The sequence below is a fragment of the Protopterus annectens genome, chromosome 1.part0 (assembly GCF_019279795.1).
Source record: "Protopterus annectens isolate FY-2018-M chromosome 1.part0, PAN1.0, whole genome shotgun sequence".
NCBI classification, from domain to species: Eukaryota; Metazoa; Chordata; order Ceratodontiformes; family Protopteridae; genus Protopterus; species Protopterus annectens.
The window spans coordinates 111,293,097-111,320,988 of NC_056725.1; the positions used below are offsets into that span (position 1 = coordinate 111,293,097).

Below are 27,892 nucleotides of genomic sequence, written 5' to 3' on the forward strand. Positions count from 1 at the left end.
ATCATAAAAGGGTTCTCATCCAGGAAAAAAGAGGTCATTGTTCCTCTCTACTCAACACTCATTAGACCCATTATAGAGTACAACGCCCCTTTTGGAATGTACCTCACAAGACATCTGCAGCAGCTGGAAAGGCGACAGAAGTACCTCACAAAGAGGATTACTGACCTCAAACAAATGCCGTACACTGACTTCCTCAAAAAACTCCAGCTTTACTCCGTAGCATATCGCCTACGCCGAGGTGATCTCTGCCTAACATATAAAGCTATGTCAAACCCAGAGCTGCTGGACATGCTACACCTAAAGAAATCCCAATCTCTCTGAGCTACACGCTCTAGGGACCTAAACCTTGTCACCACAATAAACATGATATGCTGGAGGGATGGATTCCTGTCCCAGAGACTTCCCATACTCTGGAACAGGCTACCCCATCTATGTCAAGCAAAGTTCTTCATTAGCACTCTTCAAGAAAAATCTTGATGAGTGGATGGGAAATAGGAAATACACCCTGGGGATCACGTCTGTGTCAATGCTCGATAGTGGCACAGGAAAATAACTTTCTTGGGTGGTGTAAGCCAGGGAACCTTGTTGGCTAAGCTTACGTAGGCCCATGGGCCGATAGCCTAGTACCTACCTATGAACCTTTTGTGTTACCTGCTTCTTTGAGACAGTTACCAAAGCCATGGATGATGGGAAGGCTGTGCACACTACCTACCTTGACCAGGCCAAAGCCTTTGACACTATTCCCCACTCGGGCATAATAGATAAACTCTCTCAACTAGGCATCAGTCTGTATGTTACCAAATGGGTAGCAAACTGGCTCACTGACAGAACCCACCTAGTTAAAATAGGGAAAGCCACCTCAAGCAGTAGACCCATAGCAAGTGGCATACCCCATGGTTTGGTCTTGAGGCCTCTGTTATTTGGAATATACCTTTCTGAGCTGCAGGCCAAAACCAGTGGGCTATGGCTGACCAAGTTTGCAGATGATTGCAAGCTGGGTGCTGTCATCAATTCCCCTAGTGATGTGGACATCCTCTCCAAGAGGGTCTCACCCAGACAAACGACTGAGAAACATGGCCTTAAGCTTAATACCAAAAAAATGCATCATCATCCCCTTTGGGGGAGTGATGTCCCAACAAATTATCACATTAATAACAAAGTCCTAAGTACGCAATCAGTCATGAGGGATTTGGGCACCCAGGTTGATAGCAACCTGACTTTTGACAACCATGCTGCTTCCGTTGTATGGAAAGCCTTCTACATGGCCCACCTCATAAGTAAGGGTATCTCATCTAAGGACAAGGAGGTCATAACATTCCTGTATTCTTCCCTTATAAGGCCCATTATTAAGTACAAAACCCTTTCGGCACGTAGCTCACAACGCACATGCAGCAGCTGGACAGACCACAGAGTTCCTCATCAGGAGAATCCAGAGCCTCAAACATCTACCATACACAGTTAGGATAAAAGCCCTATCCCTCTACTCAGTTTCATACAGACTCCTCAGAGCTGACCTCTGTCTGGCATACAAGGAGATCACGGACACCACCTTGATGGCACTGCTGCATATCTGCAAGTCAAGTTCCACTAGAGTAACCCGCACGGGCGGCCTCAACCTGGTCTGTGACATCAACAGGATTTGTTGGCGGGACAGAATTGTGTCTCAGGCACTCCCCCATCTGTGAAATAGACTCCCTCTCCACATCAAGCAGAGTACATATTTACCCCTTTTGAAGTGCAACCAGGATAACTGGATGGGAAACAGAAAATGCACCCCTGGGATTCCACCCATGTCCCTGCTGGATAAGGGCATCAGGTGCTCACTTACCTAAACATGGGCTAAACTCTTGGCTAGGCTTATAATGGCTTCAGGACCAATAGCCTATTAACCTCCTATGATCCTATGCATATACTAATTGTGACAGTAGGAGGCACTGCCAGCTATGTCAGGAGAGGTACAGCAGTGGATGTATGACTTATGCCAACACAGCTAGCTGGAATTTTGTAAATAATTGTCATTTGTATATCAAATTGATTTGTACAGATGATTGTACTGAAAATGTATTTGTGAGGTTTGCTTGAGTTAAAATGCACCAACAGTGCACCCTGCTGGAATGAAAAGAAATGTACATGTATTACTGTAACTGAATTAAATGCATATGTTTTAGTACAGGTTACTGGGACAGCAAGGGTTAACCAGCTAGCTTACCAAGAAAAATAAGGGAAATGAAAATGAGCTGTTAAACCATTAAAATGTTACCCCCCAGTGCTGAATAGGACTGGAGATGTTAGGTTTGGAAGAAGCCTTTGTTTGTTAGCTTAATAAAAGGAGGGGAAGCTCCAGGGACTGCCATAAACAGTTAAGATGTGTACTGTAGCAGTCTATGCTGAATTCCTGTCTCTGCTTCAAAGTGGGTTATACTGTGATAACTTAGACTCAGGTGACCAGATGAGGTCATTCGGCAAGCCATCTTGGATATTATATTTTACAGGGAGTAATCCCTGAGTTGGGAGTAGTATCCTGGTTTGGGGAACCTGACTAGAAAGACTGCTCATGTATTTCATTGTGCTTTGCTCTATCAAGTCAGTTATTAGGGAACAGTTATTCTCCTAGACTCAGTCTGGAAAATATAGTAAAGCTTAGTTTAGATATTATTTTTCTTTATTTGTCTGAGGCTGTCCATTAGTGTTGTTTTTAATGTTTCCTGTGATTTGAAATATGTGGTTTACTGCAAATATATATTTAGTATTTTCTTGCTCTTTTATTAATTATTATTAAATATATTTAAAACATTTATTGTAACTGGTCCTTGTAGAAAATACTTAACTTTAAGACTGCTCATATTTATTGGTGACACTGTGTGGGCCACTCCAGAAAGCCAAGCTGTCTGTCACCTACCATTTGTATTAGTATTAATATTACACAGTATAATTGGACACCTTTTGTTAGGGGCCTTAGAGTAGCTGATTGTGGAGTGTCTGGTGGCAGTAATAACCACCTTATACTCTGGGTGGAAGGAGGCACAGCAGGTAAATCTGTGCCAGCCTTTCCCATGTGTGTGTGTGTGTGTGTGTGTGTGTGTGTGTGTGTGTGTCAGCTACTTGGAGCTGGCACACCAAGCACTGGGCTTACAGAGAAGTTGCTGGAGGTCTTGGCTTGGACACGGCTGAGGGCCTAACCCTACAGCTGTACCAGCGGGAAGTCTTATTGGGGACGGACCTGGAGAGTGACAGATACAGAAGAATCCAGACCCTGGACTGAGTGTGTGCCCTGTGTGCTCTTATGGAAAATTGTGCTAGATGCAGAACGGTTTGCATCTAGAAATAATGAGTGTGTCCATTTGTATTCTAAGTGCATGCCCCTCTCCAGTGTCAGTGGTGAGGATTAAGGCTCCTTGATTAATGGCCCAGCATGGGGATGGCACACTGTCTGGCAGGTTGATCTTTTATACAGTTGTTTCTTGTCATATCCATTTGAACCTATGAAACATCTTATAAGACATTTTGTTTTAATGAAAACCCTCAAACAAAAAATAAACACCCCAGAAAACCCCCATAACCTATTAACTTAATACAAACACAAAAACCTATGTACATCTTCAAATAATGAAGCTGAACCCTCCTAATAGGAGCAACTGTCAAAGACTGACAGCTACACTCACAGGCTTTAACTGACCTATAACGATGTTTACCAGTGGTAACATGCATGGTACAGTCTGAGCTTCTGCTTACACTAAGTACTGCCGTTTTTTGTCTTATCTTTATTTCTCTCACAGATGTAGAAAACAACCTGAATATTTTCAGAAAATATTATCTTTTAGCCATTGGAAAACAAATCTATTTTTATTGTCCTCTTATCCGCCTGCCTCCAAAGAAACATGAGAAAAAGATACACTGCTGCCTTCAGCTACAAGCTTCTCATGTTGCACTGTGACCATTTATGTATTAAAGAAAAACTCTTCATTACAGTCAATGTTTTTTTTTTTCTTGCTTCCACTTAAAACTTGCCAGATAAAGCCAATGGCCTTAATCCAATCATTCCGCTATGCAAAAGTAAGAAAAAGTATATCAATTTAACAAATATTATGCACTGTATACTTTTACAACCAGTGTCTCACTTCAACAACTTCAGACTACAGCCTTTTAGTTTAAACATGCTTTTGTCCAGGTTTTCTGTTTTTACACTGCAGTGCCTAACGTTTTAAAGATAAATGGTGCAGTGGTAGTGCTGTCGCCTCCCACCAAGAGGTTCTCCAGTTCGATTCTTGGCTAGAGCGCCTTCTGTGCAGAGTCTGCATGTCCTTCCTGTGTTCGTGTGGGTTTTCTCCAGGTACTCCAGTTTCCACCCACATTACAAGGCCATGCATCTGAAACGTTTTTCTCTGGGACTCCACTGAAAATTGGCTTCATTCCAAGTCGGACTTTCCCGGTAAACAAATGTTAAATAAATAAAATAAATAAACAAGAAGGAAAATGGCACCTGTTTACTTTACTATCCCTATAACAGACAAATTAACTGAAAATTATTTACTATATAACATGCAATATAAGTCATGTTTTATAAAAATACTGTTAAGAACAAATTGTTTTACTTAGTTATTTCTTTCCTTCCTCTTCCCCTGTCCTTAATGTTCTTCCAAACATTGGCACAACATAGGGGATATGTTTTACAGGCCCCTACAAGTTTAACAAAGTAAAATAAAAAAAGTACTATATTTCCAAGTTTTCTTGTTCCGCCATATTTCACAAATGTGATTGATGGTTTGGAAGACCACATTTATTCATTTCTGAATTGCTGGTTTTCTTCTTGTTGATCTCCATCTTCCAACTGCAGTCTCTGATTCATTTCCAATGTACTCCTGGTTCTTCTAGTCAACCCCTGTGCTTTTCTCTTTCTCTCAATCATTTTTCTTTGGGACACTGGAAAAGGTTTCAGTGGCAAAGTCTCTCTATAAGCGTTATCAGAAGAATAAGAAGCAGAGTCCCCTTCTGTTTAACAGCTCACTTTTTGTTGGACAAACTTCTGTACTTCCTCTTTAGCAAGTTTGGCATAAAAAATTATTTTGACCCACCAGGAAAAAAAATATTCTGAAGATAGCTGGATATGGAAATTTGAGTTTCAGACCTGATTCTTGAAATTCCCTGATTGCTGGAATACATTTACTCCACTTCTGACTGGTGTACAGTAAGTAATCATTTTCCACAAACTCTACTGTTTCTGACTTTTAGTACTTTGTCCTGATAGAGTTTTGTCAAAATCAACTCTTTCTGTTGGTAGGATTGCATCTTTATTATTACAGATCTTGGCTCCTTTCTCATGGCCAGGTTTTGAGCATATACATGATGTGTCCTTTCAATTAACAACTCCAGCTGTGGAATACCAGTCCAGATGCTTATTTGTGCTTTCATAAAATTAATAGTCTGTTCCCTCCAGTTTTTCTGGTGCAGCAGAAATATCATGTTTCCCTTATGTGCTCTGTTCTCTAATTCTACCATTTTTGACACATTTCTTCTTGAATAGTACCATACTCAGAATTTTCTTCATTTCAACTTCCGATTTCTGCATTTTTATCATCTCAACTGAATGTCTGTTACAAGCGTCTTCTGTTTTTTTTTTCCTAGACTTTTGTTATCCGAGTTAAGGCAGTTCCTAAATGCTTTATCCTATGCATGGGTCCCCTCAAATTATCTATGGTATGATCCCAGTTATTCTCTTTAGGGGTAATATACAACCATGGGAAAGGTAAGGCCAATCTATAAAGAAATTGGGATAGGTTATTTTGAGCACAAAAAGAAAAATTAGCTAGGCTTACAATAGCCCACAAGGGTAGCTAGCCTAGTACTTACTTATGAATCTATGATATACTCCTTCTGTGTTTCATTTATCAGCTCTGAACTCATTTGACTTGCTTGTTCCTCGAGATTACTGGAAGTCATGTCTTACACCAAAGTTGGAGCTTGAACTGCTTTATGCTTGACAGCTACAGGATTCTTCCCAGTATTTTCTCCTCACCTTTTGTGGATGATTTTCTTTCAGGTTCTCTAAATTTCTTCTCTGCTGGCATCCAGGTAGTGGACTTACTAGCCGGTTGCTAAAATTTACCCTAAAAGACGAATTCACTGGCTCTCTTTCCTCAGTTTCTATTTTTAAACAGATAGCTCATATTAAGCTGTTACTCTGTGTGCAGCCATCTAGCAAGTCATTACCATAATCTTATTGATCTAAATGTGGGGAATCAGGGGAAGTCAGGAAAAACAAAACAAGATGAAATGTGTCTTTGGGATGCAGCATAATCCTTATGCTAAACTTCTGTAAACATGCTTCTGCCATTGGTGATACTTGCTCTCTTTGAAATATTACTAAAAGTAACATCTATTATAGCCCCTTTGCATCAGCAGATTTCTTGTAGCTATGGAGTTACGGAGCAAAAATTAAAAACGCCAAGATCAGGTATCACATTATAAAGTGTGGCTGGAAACTTAAAACAATGCTCTACACAGATGGTTTATAAAGTAAAAAAAAACAACTGTCAGTACCGACTGCAGCAGTGATATGTGCACAACATGTAATTTTACTGCCTGTTTCCCTGATATCCTGGGAGCTACTGGCTGGACACACAATGCCAACAAGGCCCCAGCTGCTCCCCATGGTATCTGGTATATCAACTGGAACTGGTTCTACTCAATGAAATGCTAAGTGGTGTGCAATGCAAAATGTGTCTATGTGTGTGCGTGCCACAAAGGCAGTTCCCATGATTCTCACATCTGGCACGTGTGATCTCTACCAACATTTCATGAAGGGTGACTTTTTCACAGAATCATCTAATTGGTAGTTGCACATATTGGCAGGTATACTGGCGAGTACATTCAGTTCCACTTCAAACAGTCAATGGGCCACATACAGTGGTGGTCACTGTTACATGTTGCAAGTGATGCTAGACATGTGCTCAAGCTGTGGATAATGAACCCCATCCAAAACTCCCAGACCATGTTTAAGATGGCTTACAACCCCACCCATCTGTATTGTCAGAAATGTATTTGGACTCGGAGGGATGGCTCCAACTGCCTGGCCATATGTACTGCATTGGCCTGCTATTTCAAGGTTTGCTGTTGTTCATATTAGGGATGGTGCAGCATTTCATAAGCACATAAGATGATCCTGATATGGTACTCCACGATCAACCTTCTTAGATATATGGTGTTGAAAACCCAGGAAACTGCAACAAACAGGCATGGTAATCTATCAGCCAAATGGGGATGGTGTCTAAAGAGAACCGTCTGTCTGGGAGCAGATGAGCTAGTGAACTATCATGGGGTGGAACCGGAGGAGTGTCATCAGCCATGACTGCTAGACCAGACATTCCCATGTGCGTTTACCTCTACAGCCCGAGTCAACAGCAATGCGGTTCCTGAACAGTGTGTTATTATCTGTGTAAGTCTGGACTTTAGGGTTCATGTCAGGATACGTTTTAAAATGAAAGCTGTTTTGCAATTTATTTGACATTTGTTTACCAGAAAAGTCTGACTGGGCCAGAAAGTGCCCATTTTCAGCAGAGGCCAGGGGAGAAAAGCTCCACAATCATAATCTTTCAAAAAATCAAACAAAGGCATTTTAAATCACAAAGTATCATGCTACAATACAAAACATCAAGTACAGATATTTTAAATCACAAAGTATCATATTATACTACAAAATAAAAGTGAAAAAAAAAAATGTAACGAGAAAAACATAGAGAGTACAGTTGTGTACACTTACCATAAATGTAGATGTTCGAGTGTGTTCACTGTTGCAGTCATTACATTTGGGTTATCTGCTTGCAGTAGCCCTCAGTCGGCCTGATTAACAAAGTCTTGGGTCCTGTGTCAGTTGCTGTCCCTTTTTCCATGAAGTCAGATAGTCAGGGGGTATAAAACATGCAGGCGACGCCATTACATCAGTTTTTTCTTGCCCCAGATGTCAGGTGCCCCCCTAATGGGAAGCAATTAAATCTATAATACAAGGATATACCTCCAACAAAAAAGCAAATACACCAAAAAGCTTTTTGAACATAGTGAGAGCAGAGGTATAGCCAAAAGAAGAAGGGGGCTGGAGGGAGGGTAACCAGGACTGCAACAGTGAATACATTCGAACATCTGCATTTATGGTAAGAGTACACAACTGTGCTATGTTCTTCATGTTTCACTGTTGCAGTTATTACATTTGGGTAGATTCCCAAAGCTAAGGTTGGGAGGAGGAATTTAAATAGAATTAGGACCAGCTATAAGGTCCTGCAAGACTGCAGTGGCAAAACTAGCTCTGGATTTAGAGAAAATAGACAGATGATAATGCTTGGTGAAAGTATGTACAGAAATCCAGGTAGCAGCTTCTAGGATGTCCCTAGTAGGGACGCCCCTGAGAAAGGCTGTAGAGGTAGATGCAGCCCTGGTTGAATGGAGTCTGATGCCCTGTGGGCCCATGGTGCTTATAGCAGAAATGAATGCAGTGGCCTATCCATTTTGAAATGGTTTGCTTTGAAATAGCTTTCCCCTCTGTCCCTGCAGCAAATCCCACCAGCAGTTGTTCAGATTTCCTTTGAGGTTTAGTCCTGTCCAAGTAGAATCTAAGTTGTCTGTGCACATCTAAGGAGTGCAGTATCCATTCCCCTATGTTCTCTGGGCTAGGAAAGAAGGTAGGCAAATGAATGGACTGATTAAGAGCCACACTGGATACCACCTTGGGCATGGAGGAGGGATTGGTTCTGAGGGACACCCAGTCCGCATGAAAGATGATGAAAGGCTCCACTGCCATAAGGACCTGTAATTCAGATACCCTTCTTGCAGAAGTGATTGCTAAAAGGAAAGCTGTTTTCCAGGAAAGGAATTTTAAGTCTGCAGTAGCAGCTGGCTCGAAATGAGGAAGAGCGAGTTTCTCCAAGACAAAGTTAAGGTCCTAGGCTGGAGAAGGAGCTCTCCTGGGTGGCCTTAAAAATTTGGCCCCTCTGAGGAACTGCTTGAGTAGTGGGTGAGATAAGAGGGGAGGCTCTGTGCTATAATGAACTGAAATGGCTGAGGCATGAATTTTGATGGAGGAAAAGGACAAGCCCTTATGAAGCATCTCTGTCAAATATTGTAGAATCTGAGATAGTTTGGGCACTGCTGCGCTCATCCCTAGAGATTGGTTCCAGGCACAAAATCTTTTCCATTTTACAGCATAAGATTTTCTAGTACTAGGCCTCCTGGCCTCTGAAATGATATCCATCAATGATTTACTGAGGGGTGGTAAAGGAGAGATTAGGTAATTAGCCAGGCTGCTAGGTTAAGGGTTTGCAGATGAAGGTGCAGAATCTGGTTCTCCTGCTGAGACAACAGGGAAGGAGTCTGAGGCGGGTGCCATGGGGCCAGGCATGACACACTGCGCAGGAGGGGGTACCAGTGTTGGCGTGGCCAGCCTGGTGCAATTAAAAACATCCTTGGCTTGTCCTCTTTGGTCTTTAGTAGTACCTTGGAGAGCAGAGGAGGAAAGGCATAAACTGATAGGTTTTTCCAGCTGAAGGATAGAGCATCCACTTTCCAAGCTAGTTTGTGGGGAATCCTTGTGCAAAATTTGTCCAATTGATGGTTCTGGGGTGAAGCAAACAGGTCTATATCTGGGCTCTCACATTTGCTTGTCAACATGTTGAAAATCAAGTTTCCACAAGTGTGGGTCCATGAGGTTTCTGCTTAGTCCATCTACCAGTGTATTTAGTTTTCCTGGCAGGAATTGAGCTTGTAGATTCACTTGATAGCTTAAGGCTGTTTTCCACAATGCCATGGCTAGTCTGCAGGGGGGTAAGAGTGTGTACCCCCCTGCTTGTTTATGTACCACATGACAGTGGTGTTGTCTGTCTTTACCATTAGTTGTCCTGGAAGAATGTGGTCCTTGAAGGCTGTCAGAGCATTCTGTACAGCTAACATTTCCTTTTGATTTATGTGTAGGTGCATTTGACTTTGGTTCCATTTGCCCTGAATGCACTTCCCTGCCAGGTGAGCCCCCCATGCATAGTTTGATGTGTCTGTTGTTAAGGTTTGGGTGGCAGGGAGTAGTGTGAATGGTAGTCCCCTGTTTTGGTGCCAGGCCTCTGCCCACCAAAGGCAAGGTATGATAGGAATCATTGCTTCTAGATCCTGTGAATGTTGACACCACAGGCTTTTGAGATACCATTGCAGTTTCCTCATATGCAGCCTTGCATATGAAATTAGAAGAATGCAGGAGGCCATGAACCCCAAGGCTTGCAGTATTTGCCTTGCAGATAACTGGGTTTTTGTGGCCACTTGTTTGAAGTAGGTTGTCAAATGAATCAGTTTCTCTGGCGTGAGGAAAGCCATCTGGGAAGTTGTATTCAAGCTTGCTCCCAGGAATATAATTTGTTGACAGGGTACCAGGTGTGATTTGTTTTTGTTTATGGTGTACCCCAGACAACTCAGTACCCTTTGAACAAAGGCCAGATGATTCAAATGTATGTCCTGGCTTTCTGCCTGAATAAGACAATCGTCCAGATATGGGTATATTTGAATATTTCTTTGCCTGCAAAATGCAATGACTTGAGCTAGGCACTTTGTGAATACTCTGGGTGTAGTAGATAAGCCAAAGGGCAGTGTAGAGAACTGATAGTGCATGTAGCCTGCTTTGAAGCATAGGTATCTTCTGCAAGACTCCCTGATAGGGATGTGCATGTATGCTTCTTTTAAATCTAGTATTGCCAACCATGCATCTTTGTCTAGCACAGGAAGCAGCTGGTGAAGAGTGAGCATCTTGAATTTTGGAATCAGTAAAAAGGTCCAGGATAGGACGCCATGTATTGCCTTTCTGGGTACCAGGAAAAGTCTCAAATAGAAACCTTGTCCCTTTTCCTCTTCTGGTACCAAATGGATAGCCCCCATGCTTAAGAGAGAGAGAATTTGATTTTGGGCCTCTGCCCACTGATTTGGGGGTAGATCTGGCCACCCGCTTGGTGTTGGTAAGGTGTGGAAGTGAAATCTGTATCCTTGGGACCCTATATTTAAAACCCATTTGTCCTGGGTAATGAGTTCCCAGTTTTTGGCCTGTAGACCAATCTTTTCACCTAAAGAAGCATTCAGCTGGGAAGTGCTTGGAAGATTTAAAAGCAAGTAATTGAGACAGTTTTCCATAGGGAGGAGTCTTACTACTCCCTGATTTGGGTGCGGAAACTTTTAGTTATGTACTTACCATAACTTCGGATGTATGGGATCCATCTCGCCTACATTCATAACTGATGGGTTCGGAGCCGATCCATCGGCTCCAACTCGGCCACTATATACTAGAACGAAGTCTCTAATTGGCTGGGCTACCCCTTATCCCAGAATGCACCACGCCTGCTTCCCCAGATCTTGTTTGTTCGCTTTCATACCTACATCCAGACACAGAGACATACCAGCAACTGTAACAAACTAAAGTCCTTCAAGAGAAAAACTCAGTAAGTAGCAACATTCCCTCTAAATCCAATGGGAAGGGGGAAGGAGGGCGGGTACGTATGAATGTAGGCAAGATGGATCCCATACATCCGAAGTTATGGTAAGTACATAACTAAAAGATGTAATGGGATCCTATCTCGCCTACATTCATAACTGATGGGATAGCGTCCCTAGCACCTAAATCCCGGGTGGCTCATTGGAAAACACTCCTGAGAACTGTGGAACCAAAGGAAGCTCTACCTCGAGAAGCCACATCTATCTTGTAATGAGAAATGAAGGTGTGCGGAGAAGTCCAGGTAGCGGCCACACAGATATCATCTATCGATAATTTGTAGTGGAATGCTACAGAAGTAGCCATTGCCCTGGTAGAATGAGCCCTGACTGGGAAGGGTAGCTCTTTGCCGGACCGTGAATAAATGAAGGAGATGCAATCTTTAATCCATTTGGCTATGGTGGTTTTAGCCACCGGTTGACCCAACCTATTTTCCGCAAAGGACACAAACAGCTGATCTGACTTTCGTGTCTGATTGGTCCTACTTAAATAAAAACGCAGTTGTCTGTGAACATCCAACTGATGGAAAATATATTCTGTGCTATTGGAGAATTTGGGAAAAAACACAGGGAGCTCCAAGGATTGTTGAATGCATAAGGGGGATGCTACCTTGGGCAAGAAAGAGGGATTTAACTTGAGGGACACTGTCTTTGTGAAAAGTCAAATAAGGAGGATTAGAACAGAGAGCCTGAAGCTCTGAAACCCGCTTGGCAGAGGTTATTGCCACCAAAAAGGCGGTTTTCCAAGATAGAAATTTTATATCACAAGTAGCTGCTGGTTCAAAGGGGCGGGCAGTTAAAGAAGCTAGAACCATATTCAGGTCCCAAGGGGCACAGGATGGGCTATTGGGGCCAAGGAGCCACGCTCCTTTAAGGAAAGATTTGCAAAGCCTGTTTGCCATTAAGGAAGGCTCAAAAGAGACATGAAAATTAGAGATAGCCGCCAGTTGGACTTTAATTGTGGAAACTGAAGAGCCCAAATGAAACAAAGAAGCCAGGAATTCTAAAACCTGAGGTACTGGGGCGGTAAGGGGATCTATACCTCGTTGCTGGACCCAAAGAGCAAACCTCTTCCATTTGCTGGAATACAGTTTAATAGTGGAAGGTTTGTGAGAAGATGACAAAATGTGGATGACGTCTGGAGAAAGAGAGTTATCTCTGACTAAGGTTGGAAGTGGAGTAACCAAGCAGCCAACCTCAAGGACCCGAGGGATGGGTGAGACTGTCCCAACTGATGAGTTAACAGGTCGGGCACCAGGTCCAGAAACCATGGGCCTTCCACCGCATACCTCAGAAGGAAGGGGAACCAAACCTGACGAGGCCAGCGTGGAGCGATCAAAATCATGTCGCTTCCTAGATAAATCACCTTCTGTATCACCTTCGGGAGAAGGGGAACCGGAGGGAAGGCGTAGAGTAGACCGGGGGGCCAACTGTGAGCTAGGGCGTCCCTGGGAATCTGTCCCTGAGAGGGAGTCAGAGTGAAGAACTCCCTGCATTTCACATTGTGAGGGCTGGCGAAGAAGTTGCAACAAGGGAGGCCCCACTTGGCGAAGATGTTTGCAGCCACTCTGTCATTGAGGGACCACTCGTGGGGCAACAGGAAAGTCCTGCTCAGCCTGTCTGCAATCACATTGGATTTCCCCGGAATGTGCGTTGCCACTAGGAAACGCTGGGTAGCAATCGCCCAATGCCACACTCTCATGGCCTCTCGGCAAAGAGGGTAGGACCTGCTTCCGCCTTGCTTGTTTATGTACCAGACTACCGACATGTTGTCAGATAGAATCGCAATAGTACTCTGGGGAAGAGCATGATGAAGTTCTTGCAACGCCAGTAGCACCGCTCTCATTTCCAGGATATTGATATGCAAGTGCGTTTCGTGAACCTGCCACGTGCCTTGGACAGACCTGTCCAGATAATGACCCCCCCACCCTATCTGGGAGGCGTCCGTGGTCACCGTGGCGACGGGAGGCTGAAGAACAAAGGGTCGCCCATGGTCCAGGTTGGACCAAAGCAGCCACCAACGTAGGTCCCGACGGCAAATTTCTGTAATCTGGACCAAATGGTTCAAGGGGAGTTCCTGAAAGGACCATTGAACTGACAGTAGCCATTGCGACACCCGCATGTGCAGCCTGGCTAAGGGGACTAGAAGAATAGTCGAGGCCATCGTACCCAATAACTGCAGAATCAGTCTAGCCTGAACTCGTGATCTGGGTAACAAGGTTTGGACCTGAGACTGCAGGACCCGAATCCTTTCTACCGGCAAGAATGCCCACATTCTTCTTGTGTCTAACTCTGCGCCTATAAAGGTAATACGCTGAGATGGACGCAGCACAGATTTTCCCCAGCTGAACATGATTCCTAGTGAATGACCCAAACTGACTGTGGTCATAAGCGCCCAAACTAATAGATGCTTGGAGGTGGCAGTAAGGAGCCAGTCGTCTAGATAGGGAAACACTTGGAATCCTAGACTTCTCAAGTGAGCTGTCACTACTGCCAGACACTTGGTGAACACCCTGGGGGCTGTGGTGAGACCAAAGGGCAGTGCTCGGAACTGGAAATGACTGGCTCCCAGGCGGAAACGTAAATGACTCCTGGACTCTTGACTTATCAGAATGTGATAGTAAGCGTCCTTGAGATCTAAGGAGCACATCCAGACATCCTTCTCCAATAACGGGAGAATGGACTGAAGGGTGACCATTTGGAATTTGGATTTTTTTACAAAGCGATTCAATGATCTGAGGTCCAAAATGGGCCTTAAGTCCCCTGTCTTTTTTGGCATCAAAAATAGTCTTGAGTACGTTCCTGATCCGATCTGGTCGGCGGTGTCAGGCTGGATGACTCCTTTTCTTAGCAGCTTTGCAACCTCGACCGCTGCTTGATCCCGCTGACTGGGTGGCACATCCGGGATTTTCCTGATAGGAAGAGGGGGGGTTCTTGATGAAAGGGATGAGATAGCCTCCGGTTATGGTCCGGAGCACCCACTGATCCTTGGTGACAGATTCCCAAGCCTGCGGGTGTTCTGCAAATCGACCCCCGACTGGCTCCGGAGATGCGCAGTCGGGCCATGTCTTGAGGACGGTGAGCGTAGGATGGACCATGAAAGGAATCGCGGTCTCCAGAGTTACGGGGGCCTCTGCCGCCTCTGGGGCAGCGTCTTCCTGAATCCCTCCCCCGCCTCTAGAGGGGGGATCACTCGGTGGAGTAGGGAAAGACCTTTGAGATTTCCTGAACCACATTTTCTCTCCTCTCTGGGCCTTGGGGTAAGGTCAAGAGGGAGCGGAAAAACGGGCCCCCACGGCAGTCAAGGTCTTGCCCTCCTGCTCGCACCGAGTCAGTGTGTCCTTCACCTTGGGTCCAAACAGGGAGGACCCATCAAAGGGGGCGTCGACGAAGGAAGACTTAAAGGCCTCCACAAAGGGACACAAGCATAACCAGGCGTGTCTTTTAAGAGCCACGCCTGTTCCCGCTGCTCTACTCGCTCCTTCGGCCGCATATGATATGAGCCTCATGGACGAGTTGACTATCGAAGATAGGGTGGTCATCTGGGTGCCAACAGTTTGGGCTAACGCCTCAGGAAGATTACCCGTAAGAGACTCACCTAACTCTTTGAGGAGGTCCCTTTGTAGCCTGGTAAAATGACAAAGATAATTCAGCGACCGCAGGGTAAAGGCCGCTGAAGAAAGGGTACGCTTCCTGTACCTATCCATGCTCCTGGAATCCTTATTAGGAGGGTGAATAGACGTTGAAGCCTCTGCCACGTCCTGCTGAGTGGCAGATGCCACCACCATCGCATCTACTGCAACTCCTTTAGTCAAAAATTCCTTTTGAGGAGGGGCTGAGAGGAACTTGTTAGGCCTAGCAGGCACCGGTTCCACAGTGTCAGGGTGTTCCCACACCCTTCGAGAAACTAAATCTAGTAATTCATCGAAGGGTGGAGACACCCAGGAGGCAGAGGGCTGGGCCCCAAAAGCCTTGAGGAAGACTGACTCCTCTGCGGAAGGGGTTTTGGACTGCCAATCGCCTCTCTGTCTCAGGATCTCGAGGATATCTGAGAATGAGACGTCATCCGAGGATGATTTTGGGGACCCCTCCGCATCTTCGAGGTCAGTATCTGATGTGATAGACTCATCCTGGGAGTCAATGTGCTTCCTCTTGCACAATTTTTTTCTTGGAGGTTCATCTGAAGCGGATTCAGAAGGACCTCCCAGGAGAAGGGAACCCCCCAAGGGGGTATCCTCAGGCCCTGGGGCCCCACTGTCATGGGAATGAAGCACACCAGAAGCACCAGTTCCCAAGTCTAGGGACGGTGAGGTAGAGACTTGCTGAGCCGGCAAGGACATGGCCAGCGCACTCCTCATGGCCTCAAAAGCAGGACCTCCAGACTCTGCGGAGGACACAGGCTGAGAGACCACGACAATACCGGGAATCCCCGCGGCCGACGCTCCGAGGGGAAGACTAGGCACCGAAGCTACCAGTTCCAAAGTGTTCCCCTCGGCCCCGACCGAGGAAGTCCCGGTACCGAACCCTGACGCCGAGGACAGGGTAGGAATGATGGTCGGAACAGAGAAGCTCTGAGGGAGTCTCGGTTCCGACTGGACAACTCTGCTCCGCTCTACCATCACTGACTCCAATGGCTCCGAGGAGGTTGGAGGAGGAATCGGATGCGAAGTGGGGACCGGCTCCAGAGCCGAGTGGGCTGGAGCCGAGACCATTTTTGCAAAAACCGGGGACTGGAAAAGCCTCTGGATAACTCTGTCCAAATCTGAGTCTGACAACCTGGAGGATTTAGAGGAAATAGATGGGGGCCGAGATGACTTCTCTCTCGGCTCCGACAGACGAGGGGACGGCTCCGAAATGGCTGCAACACCATCGGCACCGGATCCGGAACCATATGAATAAGCATCGGTGCCGAAGGGGACTTCGGGGCCGGGGGGGGGGGAGTCTGAGCTGCACACCTCCAACGGCTCAGAGACCAAAGGAGCCGAAGCAGATGATTCGCCTCTCAATCCCCCAACCTGCGGCTCTGACACCAATGGAGCCAAGGAAAGAGGTATCGAGGCAGACCCTTCCACCTGAGGCTCCGAAGTCACTGGAACCAAGGAAGAAGAGGTCGACCTATGCTTCTTGGAAGTCGGTTCCGACGGACTGGTCGGAGCCGACGACCTTTTCTTTTTAGAAGCTGGAGAGGAAGGAGAAGCCAAAGCTTCCTCAAAGGAGGGCTTAATAAGGCCCTTAAGAATCAATTTAATTTTTCATTCTTGAAGGACCCTAGAGGAAAAAGCATGACAAACACTACATGTTTCCTGCAAATGTTTCGGTGCTAAACAATCTACGCAAACAGCATGGCTATCAGTAAGAGACATTTTGTAGTTGCACTTGGTGCACTTTTTAAAACCAGACTTCTGCTCTTTCGACATCCTATCACACAACTATCTCCCACAACGAAAAGCAAACCTTAAAGTAGGGCACGAGCCCTTTGACTCAAAACGGGACTGGCCCGAGATACAGAACACAAAATGGGCAGAAGCCCTGTAACTTAAACGGGCTTAGCCCGATAAATCAGGATGTACAGTAGAGACAAAATCAACACACCCACACACAAATAAGGGCAAGGGTCCTCTAACTTAAACGGGCCTTGCCCGGTAAGTAGAAAAAATACCAACAACCAAAAAACAGGTTCACACAAACACGTAAAGCTGTTAAAACAGCTGTTTGTTAAATTTGTGAAGAAAACCCTAGGTCAAAAGACCAAAAAGTAATTAAAAAACCACTTCGCTCCAGCCAAGTCGAGACCACGTCTAGCTTGAAAAGCGGCAAACGAGATCTGGGGAAGCAGGCGTGGTGCATTCTGGGATAAGGGGTATCCCAGCCAATTAGAGACTTCGTTCTAGTATATAGTGGTCGAGTCGGAGCCGATGGATCGGCTCCGAACCCATCAGTTATGAATGTAGGCGAGATAGGATCCCATTACATCCCCCCACTGCTTAGTCTTATGTGTCCCCTGGGACTGAAACCTGGAGTTTCTGCTGTGTCTGGGTTTGGCTTGAGAAGACCTGGAAGGGGTTGGAAAGGACCAATTCTTAGAGGGCCAGTGCCTACTAAATCTAAGAGGCTGAACTTGTAAGAAATCTTTAACAGTTTACATAGATTTAGCTTTATCTTCCATCTTTTTAAGAACTTCCTCAGCCTTGTTGCCAAACAGGCGGTCCTGATTTAAGGGAGCATCCAACAATTTTGCTTTAACATGATCAGGCAAACATTGCTCCTTAAGCCAAGCATGGCTTCTGAGCACAGACTCAGTAACAGCAACCCTGCAAGAGGCCTCTAATGAATCAAATCCACATTGCAAAGTATGTTTTCCAACCTGTTCAGCAGAATGCATTAAAATCCTGTAATTCTTTATTTTCCGCACAGTCAGGAATCAACATCATTTTCTGTTTAAGCAATCCAATAACATGTTATTGTTACTTTAACATATGAAACGGGCAGTTTAAAGCCCTAATGGCCAAGGTTGCAGAAGTGTAAACCTTCTTACCCCATCTATCCAGTGCCCTGGAGTCTCTATCAGAAGGGGTAGGATTTTTAGCAGTGGAAGCCTTAATGCCCTTGGGTACCTGTGAAATGGTCAATGGATCTGTAACAGGATTTTTAAAAAGGAACTTGTGTAAATCAGGAACCCTGTAATATCTGTCAGGTTTTCTGGGAGCAGGAGGCAAAGAATCAGGGGCCAAACTAGATTCTGAAAAAGCATCATCAACAATGTCTAGTACAGGAGGAACAGCTAAAGGCCTATGTTGAGGCAGGAGTAAGAAATCCCTAAGCCTCTTTTTTGAATCAGAAAAATCCTGGCTTTCCCAGTGGAAATGCTCCCTTAGAGTATGTAAAGTTTCACCAAAAGAAAAATCCTCTGGAGGGGAAGCAGAGGGAACAGAGTCCTCTGCGTCAGAATCCTCATAAGTAGATAAGGGCAAATCCAGATCATTAGAAGAATTAGAAAAATCAGAATCCTGGTCAGAAGATTCATAAACAACTTCAGTCCAAGGTCTCTTAGAAGGGAGAGGTTGGCTTCCCCTGATTAGAGTTATAAGATCTTCAGTCATTCTTATCATTTGTTTTTTAGGCATAGAGGCCTGAGCATGTGGCCTGGGCATCAGTTTTTTAGGCATGGTTCTAGATTTAGGCCTAAATAAAGAAGGAGGTGGCGGTTTAATATGCAAGTCCGTAGCCCTGAATACACCCTCAGAAGCCGGTGCCTGCACAGCGGCTCCGGACACATCCAAGGTAGCGACATCCGCAGGTTCCATAGTTGAAGCATCTCGCGGTATACCGGAATCTGAATGGGTCTCAGTAGAGGCCTGCGAATCAGAAGTAGCAGGTATCAGGGGTTGCGAAAGTGCTTCACTGAGTACCGGCGAACTGGCGACTGGCTTAGGAGAAGCGTCGTCGGCAGTTTTGGACCTCGGTGGCCTATCTCTGTCTTTATCTTTGCGTTTTTTTGGAATCCTGGTAGTCGGATGGCTAACCGACAACATTTCTGGATAAATAAACTGAGAACCGAAATATTTAGAGGCGAAAATATACTGACGACGGATAGTGTGCTGATTAAATAAAGCACAAAACCGACCGCCAGGTATGTCGTAGTCAGGGCCTAGGCAAGGAATACAGTACGAATGAAAATCTTCATGAGATATTTGCTTTCCACAAGTAATGCAATTATTAACTTTTACTGACATCGGTAAGGAGCAAGAAAAAGTTTCCTCAATGGGGTACTTAGCTTTAGTTGAAGACTTCAGTTCTGAAACTCGAAAACGAAAATTTCAGGAGTCGGCCAACTGGCACTTGCGAACTGCTTCGGCTTCGGGCACCGCACGGCAAGGAAGACTGATGTAATGGTGCCGGCTGCATGTTTTATACCCCTGACGACCTGACGTCGTGGAAGAAGTGACAGCAACTGACGCAGGACCGAAGACTTTATTAATCAGGCTGACTGAGGGTTACTGCAAGCAGATAACCCAAATGTAATGACTGCAACAGTGAAACACGAAGAACATCATATATTTCATAGCAGAGTGCACTGAAAAGCAATAACTGAGTTTGAGAAAATATGAGAGGAAAACTCAGTCATATTACCTGTTACATAGATTAGTATGTGGTAAATGAGACAATTCTAGTAAGATATTTAAAGATATTAGAGATTACATGATTAGAGATAGTGAGGGGAAATTGAGTGATGTCTTAGTATGAGAGATGGTTATAGTATGAAGAAGGATGGAGAGAAAATGAGATTATAAGAGTGCAGGGTAGGGTGTCTTCGGGTAGCTTAGGAGAGTAGAAAGGATAAAGAAAGAGGTAGAGGACAGGTAGGCAGAGATGAAGTGGATAAGGTAAGGTAATCAGAAAAACAAAAGAAAGGAGTGGAGTAGGGAGCTGGAGAGGGTTGTGAAGTGTTATCTAGGTTGAAGGGAGTGAGTGAAGTATAGTGAGTAAGTTCAGCAAGGACTGGTACAGGAGCAGGGCCAAGATTTTGTAAAGTATTCATTTAACAAGCATTTAAAGGTAGGTAGGTTATAAATAGTTCTGGTGGTTACAGGTAAAGAGTTCCATTTTTTTTTTTGCTATTGAGTGTGTAGGGGATTTATTTGGTTTATTTATTATGAAAAGTTGTCTGTCTTCTAATCGTAGGGTTCTTTTAGGGAAATCTATGTTGATTAAAGGGGTAAGAGCTGGGCAGACTAATGGTTTGTGTATGATTTTATGTATTATTATATGTTGAATGTAGGAGAGGTGGAGGGGGAGTTCCAGCCAATTAAGTTTATGCAGAGCTTTACAGTGATGGGTAAATGAGGATGAATTAGTAGCAAACGTGGTATTTTTTTTTGCAACCACTTTCAAGTTTGTTTTCATGGAGGACTGTAAATTGGTGGCTCCACAGAATAGGGAGGGCAGAAAGCAGGTTTCTGCTAGAGTATTGTTGTGGGTGTGCTCAGAAAATGTTTCTGTATAGCATGCCTAGTTTTTGATCAGTTTTCTTGATATTGCTTTTAATGTGGAGGTTAAATTTAAGATTATTATCTATTATGACTCCTAATAGTTTGGTATGGTGGACTAATTCAATTTCAGTGCCATTGGCTGAAAAAATATTTTGAAAGATGCTTTGTTAGGGGTGTGAGTTTGGGGGAGTAAAGAGGAGTTTGGTTTTTGGTTTGACAAAATATTACCAAAAACTACTTTCACCAATCTTGGAGGGTGCACTTTTTCCCACTGTTGTATGACTTCTGAGTAAGTATATTATAAAATGGGGAGAGTGTGCGTGTGGGGGGGGGGTCTCTCATATAGGAGTGCAGGGTGGCTTCACCTGCAAACAAAAGTGTTTGAAGTGTTTTTTTTAGTGATATTGTTTTCACCACTGAATGGCTTTCATTGACTTGATTCTGGTCTTGGACTGTTATTGTCTTCATCTACTGACCCTCCCATGTCCATGGCCAGCATGATCTTCAGAGGTAAAACAGAAGGTATCATATACATCATGAATATACCCATGGATGCTATGTGAGCTCCCGACAAAGATCTGAGTACCATTCTCTGTTCCCTGTCTCTATACACCATGTCACTGTGTTAGCACTGCGGGTGTTGCATGTCCCCACTCAGGCCATGCACTGCACTCACCAGCTCTACCATGGCATGTGTAGCAGCTGCCCTTGCTTGTCCCACTGGACTGCACGTCTGCTAACTGATGTCAAGTGTCATTTCCCAGGTCAGCGAAAGACATGGAATCATGCCAATAATGCCTACCAAGACATTCCTCCTCTGTGATGTATGAAGGCACATCAAAGGGAGTGTGGCTGACAGATGCCATCTGTGGTGGTGACTCCTGTGCAGCTGTGGTGGGGCTCACAGTTACAGGATGTTCAGTATTGAACAATGGTGAGGACAGCAGTCCAGCCTACCCTTTCACCATCACATCATATGTGGGGGATGTGTATATGCTCTCCAATGTTTGTATTGCTAACAGGATCACTGTCCAGTCTGTGTCATACACACATTTCCACTGTTATCAGCCATAGGTGACCTGCTGACATGAGGCATATGCCATCCTGTAGTGCTAGACCCTTTAACAGTGGACACAGAGAAAGCAGGATAACGTACCTGTTTGTGAGTAGTGTTACATCAGCTTGGACACCCTTCCATCGAAAATGTGATACATATAATGGTACAAGACACAATTTGTGAATACTGTATGGGCAAATACAAACCTTATGGAGCTGGGTGCTTTAGTTGCAGTCCACACAAAAATGGATATGAGATATGCAGAAGTGTTTTGCTGAATGTGTCTTACATGCAGGTCACTGTACAACATGAACATTTAATTGCTGTTATTAACCTAGTGGATTCCCTACTGGAACTTTGGTAGTCATTTCCATTCCAGATCCAACATCCAAGACATTGCCAGTTATGAGGGTCCAATCACCCTCTCCAGTCAAGGATATCAGGAATTTTTTCAAGTCTGTGACTCACTCTTCCTAGGTGGTCCACTACCTGGGTAGACATATCCCTGGAAATAGCCTGCACCCTGGAAATGCAACAGCCTATCATTTACCTTTCGTCAAAGGTGTACTATGGCCACTCCAATAATTGATAGCCTGCACCACTCCCTGCAGACTTGGTTCCACTATGTCTTGTCTGTTTTATCTTTATTCAGGATGTGCATGTCATGTGTATGTGGGGACTGTAGTAACATCTCAGTTTTCAGGGTGGCAAATTTTTCCAGTCATTGACTCTCTCATAGGTCCATGTATACATCTACGAGTTACACATCAGTCAGTGGGCACATGACTGTCCTTACTAATCCATGTATGTGCAAAGACTTCCAACCTCCTCTTGTCTCCAACATAACTGTCTGCTGTCATACTGTGACCACTTCATCCTGTCCAAACAGCATATGGACACGTAACTGTCATGGTCCTATGCAGTTATCTCACCTCCATATACTGGTTGCCTTTTACCAGGTTTAGGACATCCACCAAGGGTGTTCAGTATACTACAAAAATATATTACCAGGCATCTTGCCTTCCTTGAGTGTACCTATATCAAAATGCGTTGTTCTTCAGTGAAATTTTGATTCCTAATTTTCTTGCCTTAATGAGGATTCCTGTCATATGGTGACTGTGCATTATATTATGCTAAAATGGGTGTCACGACATGCAGATTAGATAACTGAGGAAATTTAGCCTAATTTTCTCTGAACTACTACTATATATTACACCCAAACTAGGCTGCATGTCTCTCCTCATTCCAGAGCTAGAGAGACATGTGAACCCTATGCTCATACACAGGATTAGTTATTCACTGAAGTACAGCTGCCAGGTGTGAGTTTTACTGATGATCTTAGTTGGTTCTAATATCCCTGCAAGAAGGTCCAGTGGATGTATAGCAACAACAAGGCTGCAAAATGTAGCCAGCCGTTACTCTAAAAATGAGGACCTACTAGATTGAAAACCAGGACACTCTTCTGTATCATCATGTAGACAGTCTGAAAACACTTTTCTTGGCCATCAAGGGATGACAAGGACTACTTACAATTCTTTTTCCCTTAACTGTGTAATGAGGCATGCAATCAGTGGCATCAGGGTGGTGATGGGGGATGAAGTATAATGGATTTTTTTTTGGCATGAGACAGACAGCATATCAACCCTGAAACTCCCCCTTTTCGCTTTTGTTTTACTGCACAGACTAGAAGAAAGGTAGAACCATATTTTCTCAAATCTTTAGGAGGTTGATCCTGCCACAGTGACTCATTTTCAGAAGGTCCAAACAACAGGAGGCTTCTGAATCTGCAAACAGTGAAAAGGATAAGGAAAATCCTGCAAACACTTTCAGTTTAACTGCTGAGACAGCGGTGCCTCTGTGGGCAACTGCCAGAGGTACATCACCTCTCTGTATGGGAGGGGTTAGGACGGTTTGCCCTCACTCTTGTTTATGTATCATACAGTGGACTGCTTGTTAGACCAAAGGAGATGTTGTCCTAAAAACAGCTTTCCATCCAAAGCCTTTGGGGCAGAAATGAACACCAAGTAGTACACAGTATCTCAAAGCAAATACATTTTGAACCAAGTAGTAAAGCCACAAATGAAAAGAAAAAAAAAACAATAAACAAAAAATTGCTTCAAAGATAACATGGATAATTTTACTCGATAACAATAAATTGTACACACACTGCACTTTATCAAGTGTTAAAAATTCCATAACTGCAACTAGAAGAGCACTCGCTCCAAATATGCTACCAAGGAGTTTCTCGACTGTGCTATCAGCAACCAGCTATATAATTAAGGGAGTAGTGAGAGGGAAAAGGGACTAGGCTTTTTGTACAGGGGTTTGTCCTTACATCCTGAGTGATGAGCAAGTCTAAATCATGACATTTTGTAGTTAACGCAGAGTCCACTCAATGTAACATAAAGGAACCCCCTGTATGGACTTCAGTTACTGATGTGCCAGAAGCATTCATTGTGTCCACTAACATCATTTACTCTGGCAACACAGGTTTAATTAGTAGAGATCTGCCATCTGAAAACTGTTGAGCTAATTAAATCTGAGGGATAGAATGATATTGCTAGCCTGTTCCAAAGAAGGGAAAAGGGACTAGGCATTCTGATCCTTTGAGAAGTACAGTATGGGCATGTTCTGGAACCTAAAGGTATATTGTGATGGTGGTCAAGTTAGGACGAGTTCAGAGACACACCTCCTTTCCCATGACTTACATAGACTCAGCACTATAACTGCTAGACTAGATAATACGTTCTCAGCTGACCTGGTCCCAAGGAAGATAGAGAAAACTCTTAAAGGGTTTGTGAAGGCTGGAGCTTTGGAGGAGGTGGAGACTTCTCAAAAGAAGCAGATGCTTCAGAGGTAGAAAATTGCACTTTAAAGTCAATATCAATACTGATTCTTCTATAAAGTGTGGTGGTCACTGAAACATGTATTAAAGTGGAGAGTTTAAAGCTGCATTACTCTATGACAAGTGCAGATGCTACAGACTGATCCACACATACAGAACCGATTATGGTTTATTTCTAAAACACTACTGAAGATTTACCAAAAAAAAAAAAAAAAATGAAACAAATACAGACTTCTTTGCCTCAAAGCCTCTTTAGTTCTTAACTCTCTAAAGTCATACAAAAGAGAGAAAATGACAGTTTTACAATGCTACATTTTTTCTGTGGTTACAATTGCTGCACAGAAGTAGCTTCCTTACCTTTATTTGCTTGTCTGCTTTTGGTAGGAGTACTTGATATCCGCTTCCTTGAAGTAGCGTCATTTCTGCACTGCTGATAAGGAGAACATTAGTTGATACAGAATTGCACATGTAGAACAATTTTTTACAAATGCCAAATGAGACAGCCCTAGTGATTAAGTATGTAACACACTGTGCAACTCTGCAGAAAAACAAACCAAACCAAAGGAAAATGGCAAAATGAAGAAACCAAAAACTGAAAAAAGTGCCAAAACTGCTGAAGAAAACTGGATAAAAGTGATTTATTCAATAATCCAGAAAAGTCACGCCAACCAAATCAACATTAACGCCTTTAAATAAAACTGCGTTTTCGTCCTAATACACTGACTTCTTCAGATAACCTCTGACTAAAATATTGAACCTTTTATACATTAATTGAATACAAAATAACCAATCACACAAGTTCATGAATTAAGGAATTAATTTACAGAAATTCTTTAAAAAAGCACGCACCTCTGCTAAGTCAATAATAATGTTCAGTATAAAGCACATAAATTAATACACACAATTTATTATCTAACCCTTCCATAAATTAATAAAATTCAATATAAAATTCAAACTTGAAATTTGTAATAACACTTTTAAATAAAAAATCAAATTCATCATAAATAGATGAAATAACATGTATATGTAAAATTTCTTAAAAAATTATTAAATAAGAATAGCCTGCCATCTACTGGTTATATTATAAATTACATATTAAAAGTTTATAATTTTCCTGCTTTTAATTTTAAAAGTGGTACAATAGAAATAAATTCATTAAGACCTGGGGGGTAGTGGCATCAAGGGAAATTTGCCACCATAGCTCTCTAAATTCCAAATTCTCTTCCCACAACCTAACCCTCACATCCTTCTTAACTTGTTCTAGGACCATAAAATAAAATTTAGCATTGGGACAGACTGTGGTATGCTTATATAAAGCATTTGTTTCTTTTTTTATAGAAATTTCATATTTATGCTCATAAATCCTCCTTTTTAATATTCTCTCCGTTTTCCCCACCAGAAAGAATTACATTCTGAGCATAATCCTAAATAAACCACTCCCTTGGTCTCACAATTAAAATAGTCATTACTAATGATCCACCTTTGTCTGCTTTCTAAAAAAATTTTTTCAGTGTCAATAATATTGCCACATTGTGCACAATGCCTACATTTGAATGTGCCCTTCCTATTCCTCGCGGATTTACAAGGGTCTTTATATTCCAACAATTTCTTAAAGGAATGTGAATTCTTATATACAACCTTACAACTAACTCCATTAATTAGTTCCAGGTCAGTCAAACTAATAAACTTGGTCCATTCCTTTTCAACAACCTTTTTTGTAATGTTATTGTTAAAGGCATTATATTCAAGAACTAGAGCTTGCCTATAGTCAGGTTGATTAACAACAGGGGGATTAGAGCTATCCGGGGAGTCATAACCTACATTAATAGAGGCCCTATTTCCAAGGATGGGTTTGAATCTACCTTGTCTCCCATCCAATACTTCCTTCTTAATTTTATTAATAAATTCCTGGTGGTACCCTCTCTCTGAAAACATTTTACTTAGTAAAATACATTCGTCTGTAAAATCAGCGTCCAGGGTGGTCATACAGCTTCCTCTGACAAATTGTCCCTTCACAATATTCTTTTTACATTAATGCGGATGTGCACTTTGATAGTGCAAAAAGGAATTACAAAACATGGGTTTTCTAAATATTCTAGATTCAAATCTATCATTCCCCTTATAAATTTCCACATCCAAAAACTGTAACTTCTCAGGGGAAACATTGAAAGTAAATTTTAGAAATTTAGTTGTTTCTCCCAAATATACCTTAAATTCTTCCAATTTCCTGATACCCCCTTGTCCACAAATTTACTATGTCATCCAGGAATCTTCATGACCGAAAACTGGATTCAAGAATGTGTAACTCCTCCCACCTAGACAAAACCAAACTGACATAGGTGGAAGCACAGGCTGCCCCCATTGCAACACCCCTAACTTGCTTATAAAACTCCCCACAAAAATTTAGAAAGTTATACTTAAGGACCATATTCATTAGTGATACACAAACAACTTTATCATTGTGTGATAATGTGTCATTTTGAAACACGGTCTCCTCAAACATTTCCATTCCTTCCAAATGGGGGATGCTAGAAAACAAATCAACAATATCAATAGTAATAAACAACAAATTATCACAGAAAAACTCTTCAGTAATGGCTTCAAGAAAATCCCAAGAGTCTTTTAAAATAGATTCTTTCTTGATCCAAGAGCCACCCCCCCTCTAATACGCAACATCTCCATGATGTCCGAAGGAGACATCCTCGGGGGGTGATCTTGGGGAACCTTCCTTTTCATCCAAATCCGTGTCTGTGGTGATGGACTCAGGGGAGTCCAGGTGCCTCCTTTTACACCTCCGTTTACGAGGGACCTCCTCGTTGGGACTGTCCGAGGAGGGCTATAGTCAACGGCTTCCTGTTCCTCCACGGGAACCGGCTGGAGGGCTTGGGCAGGCTGTCCCAATGGACGGATGACGGAGGATAGACCCATATGCAGCGTGGGTGCTTGAGGATCCAAAGCCCGGACCGGGGACCTGGAGGACCTCGACAGCACCCTCTCCACTACCTCAAAAGCCGACGGAGAACTACTCTCCCCAGGCTCCGAGAGCAATCTCCTCGGCTCCGAGGTAGGGACCGGAGTTGGAGCCGATGCGGTCAGATCCGAGAAAGAAGTGCGCTCCGACCTCAATGGCGCCGAAGACACATCAACTCCCCCGCATCCGATGCTCGGCCCCGAGAACTTAGATGCGAAAAACTCGAGGGCATGGTCGGCGAAGAGACCGGAGCCATCGGCACCGACGAATCCCCGGCTCCGAAAGGGCCCGGATCCGATGACTCCAAAACCCGAAAACGGGTTGGAGAAGGAGTGATCGGAGCAAAGACAGAGGCCGCACTCCCCCCCTGAGGGGGGGAGGCAAGAGCACCCCCATCTGCATTTGGGTCTGCAAGAATCGACGCATCATCCGATCCATATCTGTGTCGGTGAGGCTCCTGGTCGACCTGGAGGAAGTCGTCGAGGCAGGCCGGGAGGGTCGCCTCGATGACCTCGAGGGAGACCGGT

The 27,892-nt window shown here is 43.8% G+C and overlaps 1 protein-coding gene across 3 annotated transcripts in view; it reads right to left on the bottom strand.

Annotated features, from left to right (window-relative positions):
* CCDC61 (coiled-coil domain containing 61) overlaps positions 1-27,892 on the bottom strand; it is a 934,642-nt gene that overhangs the window by 15,214 nt on the left and 891,536 nt on the right. For 2 of the 3 annotated variants that reach the window (XM_044087587.1, XM_044087417.1), the window contains exon 12: positions 24,752-24,824. In XM_044087587.1, coding sequence (XP_043943522.1) covers positions 24,752-24,824 — 73 coding nt within the window. The remainder of the gene's footprint in view (positions 1-24,751; positions 24,825-27,892) is intronic. The other variant, XM_044087502.1, reaches the window with a different exon arrangement.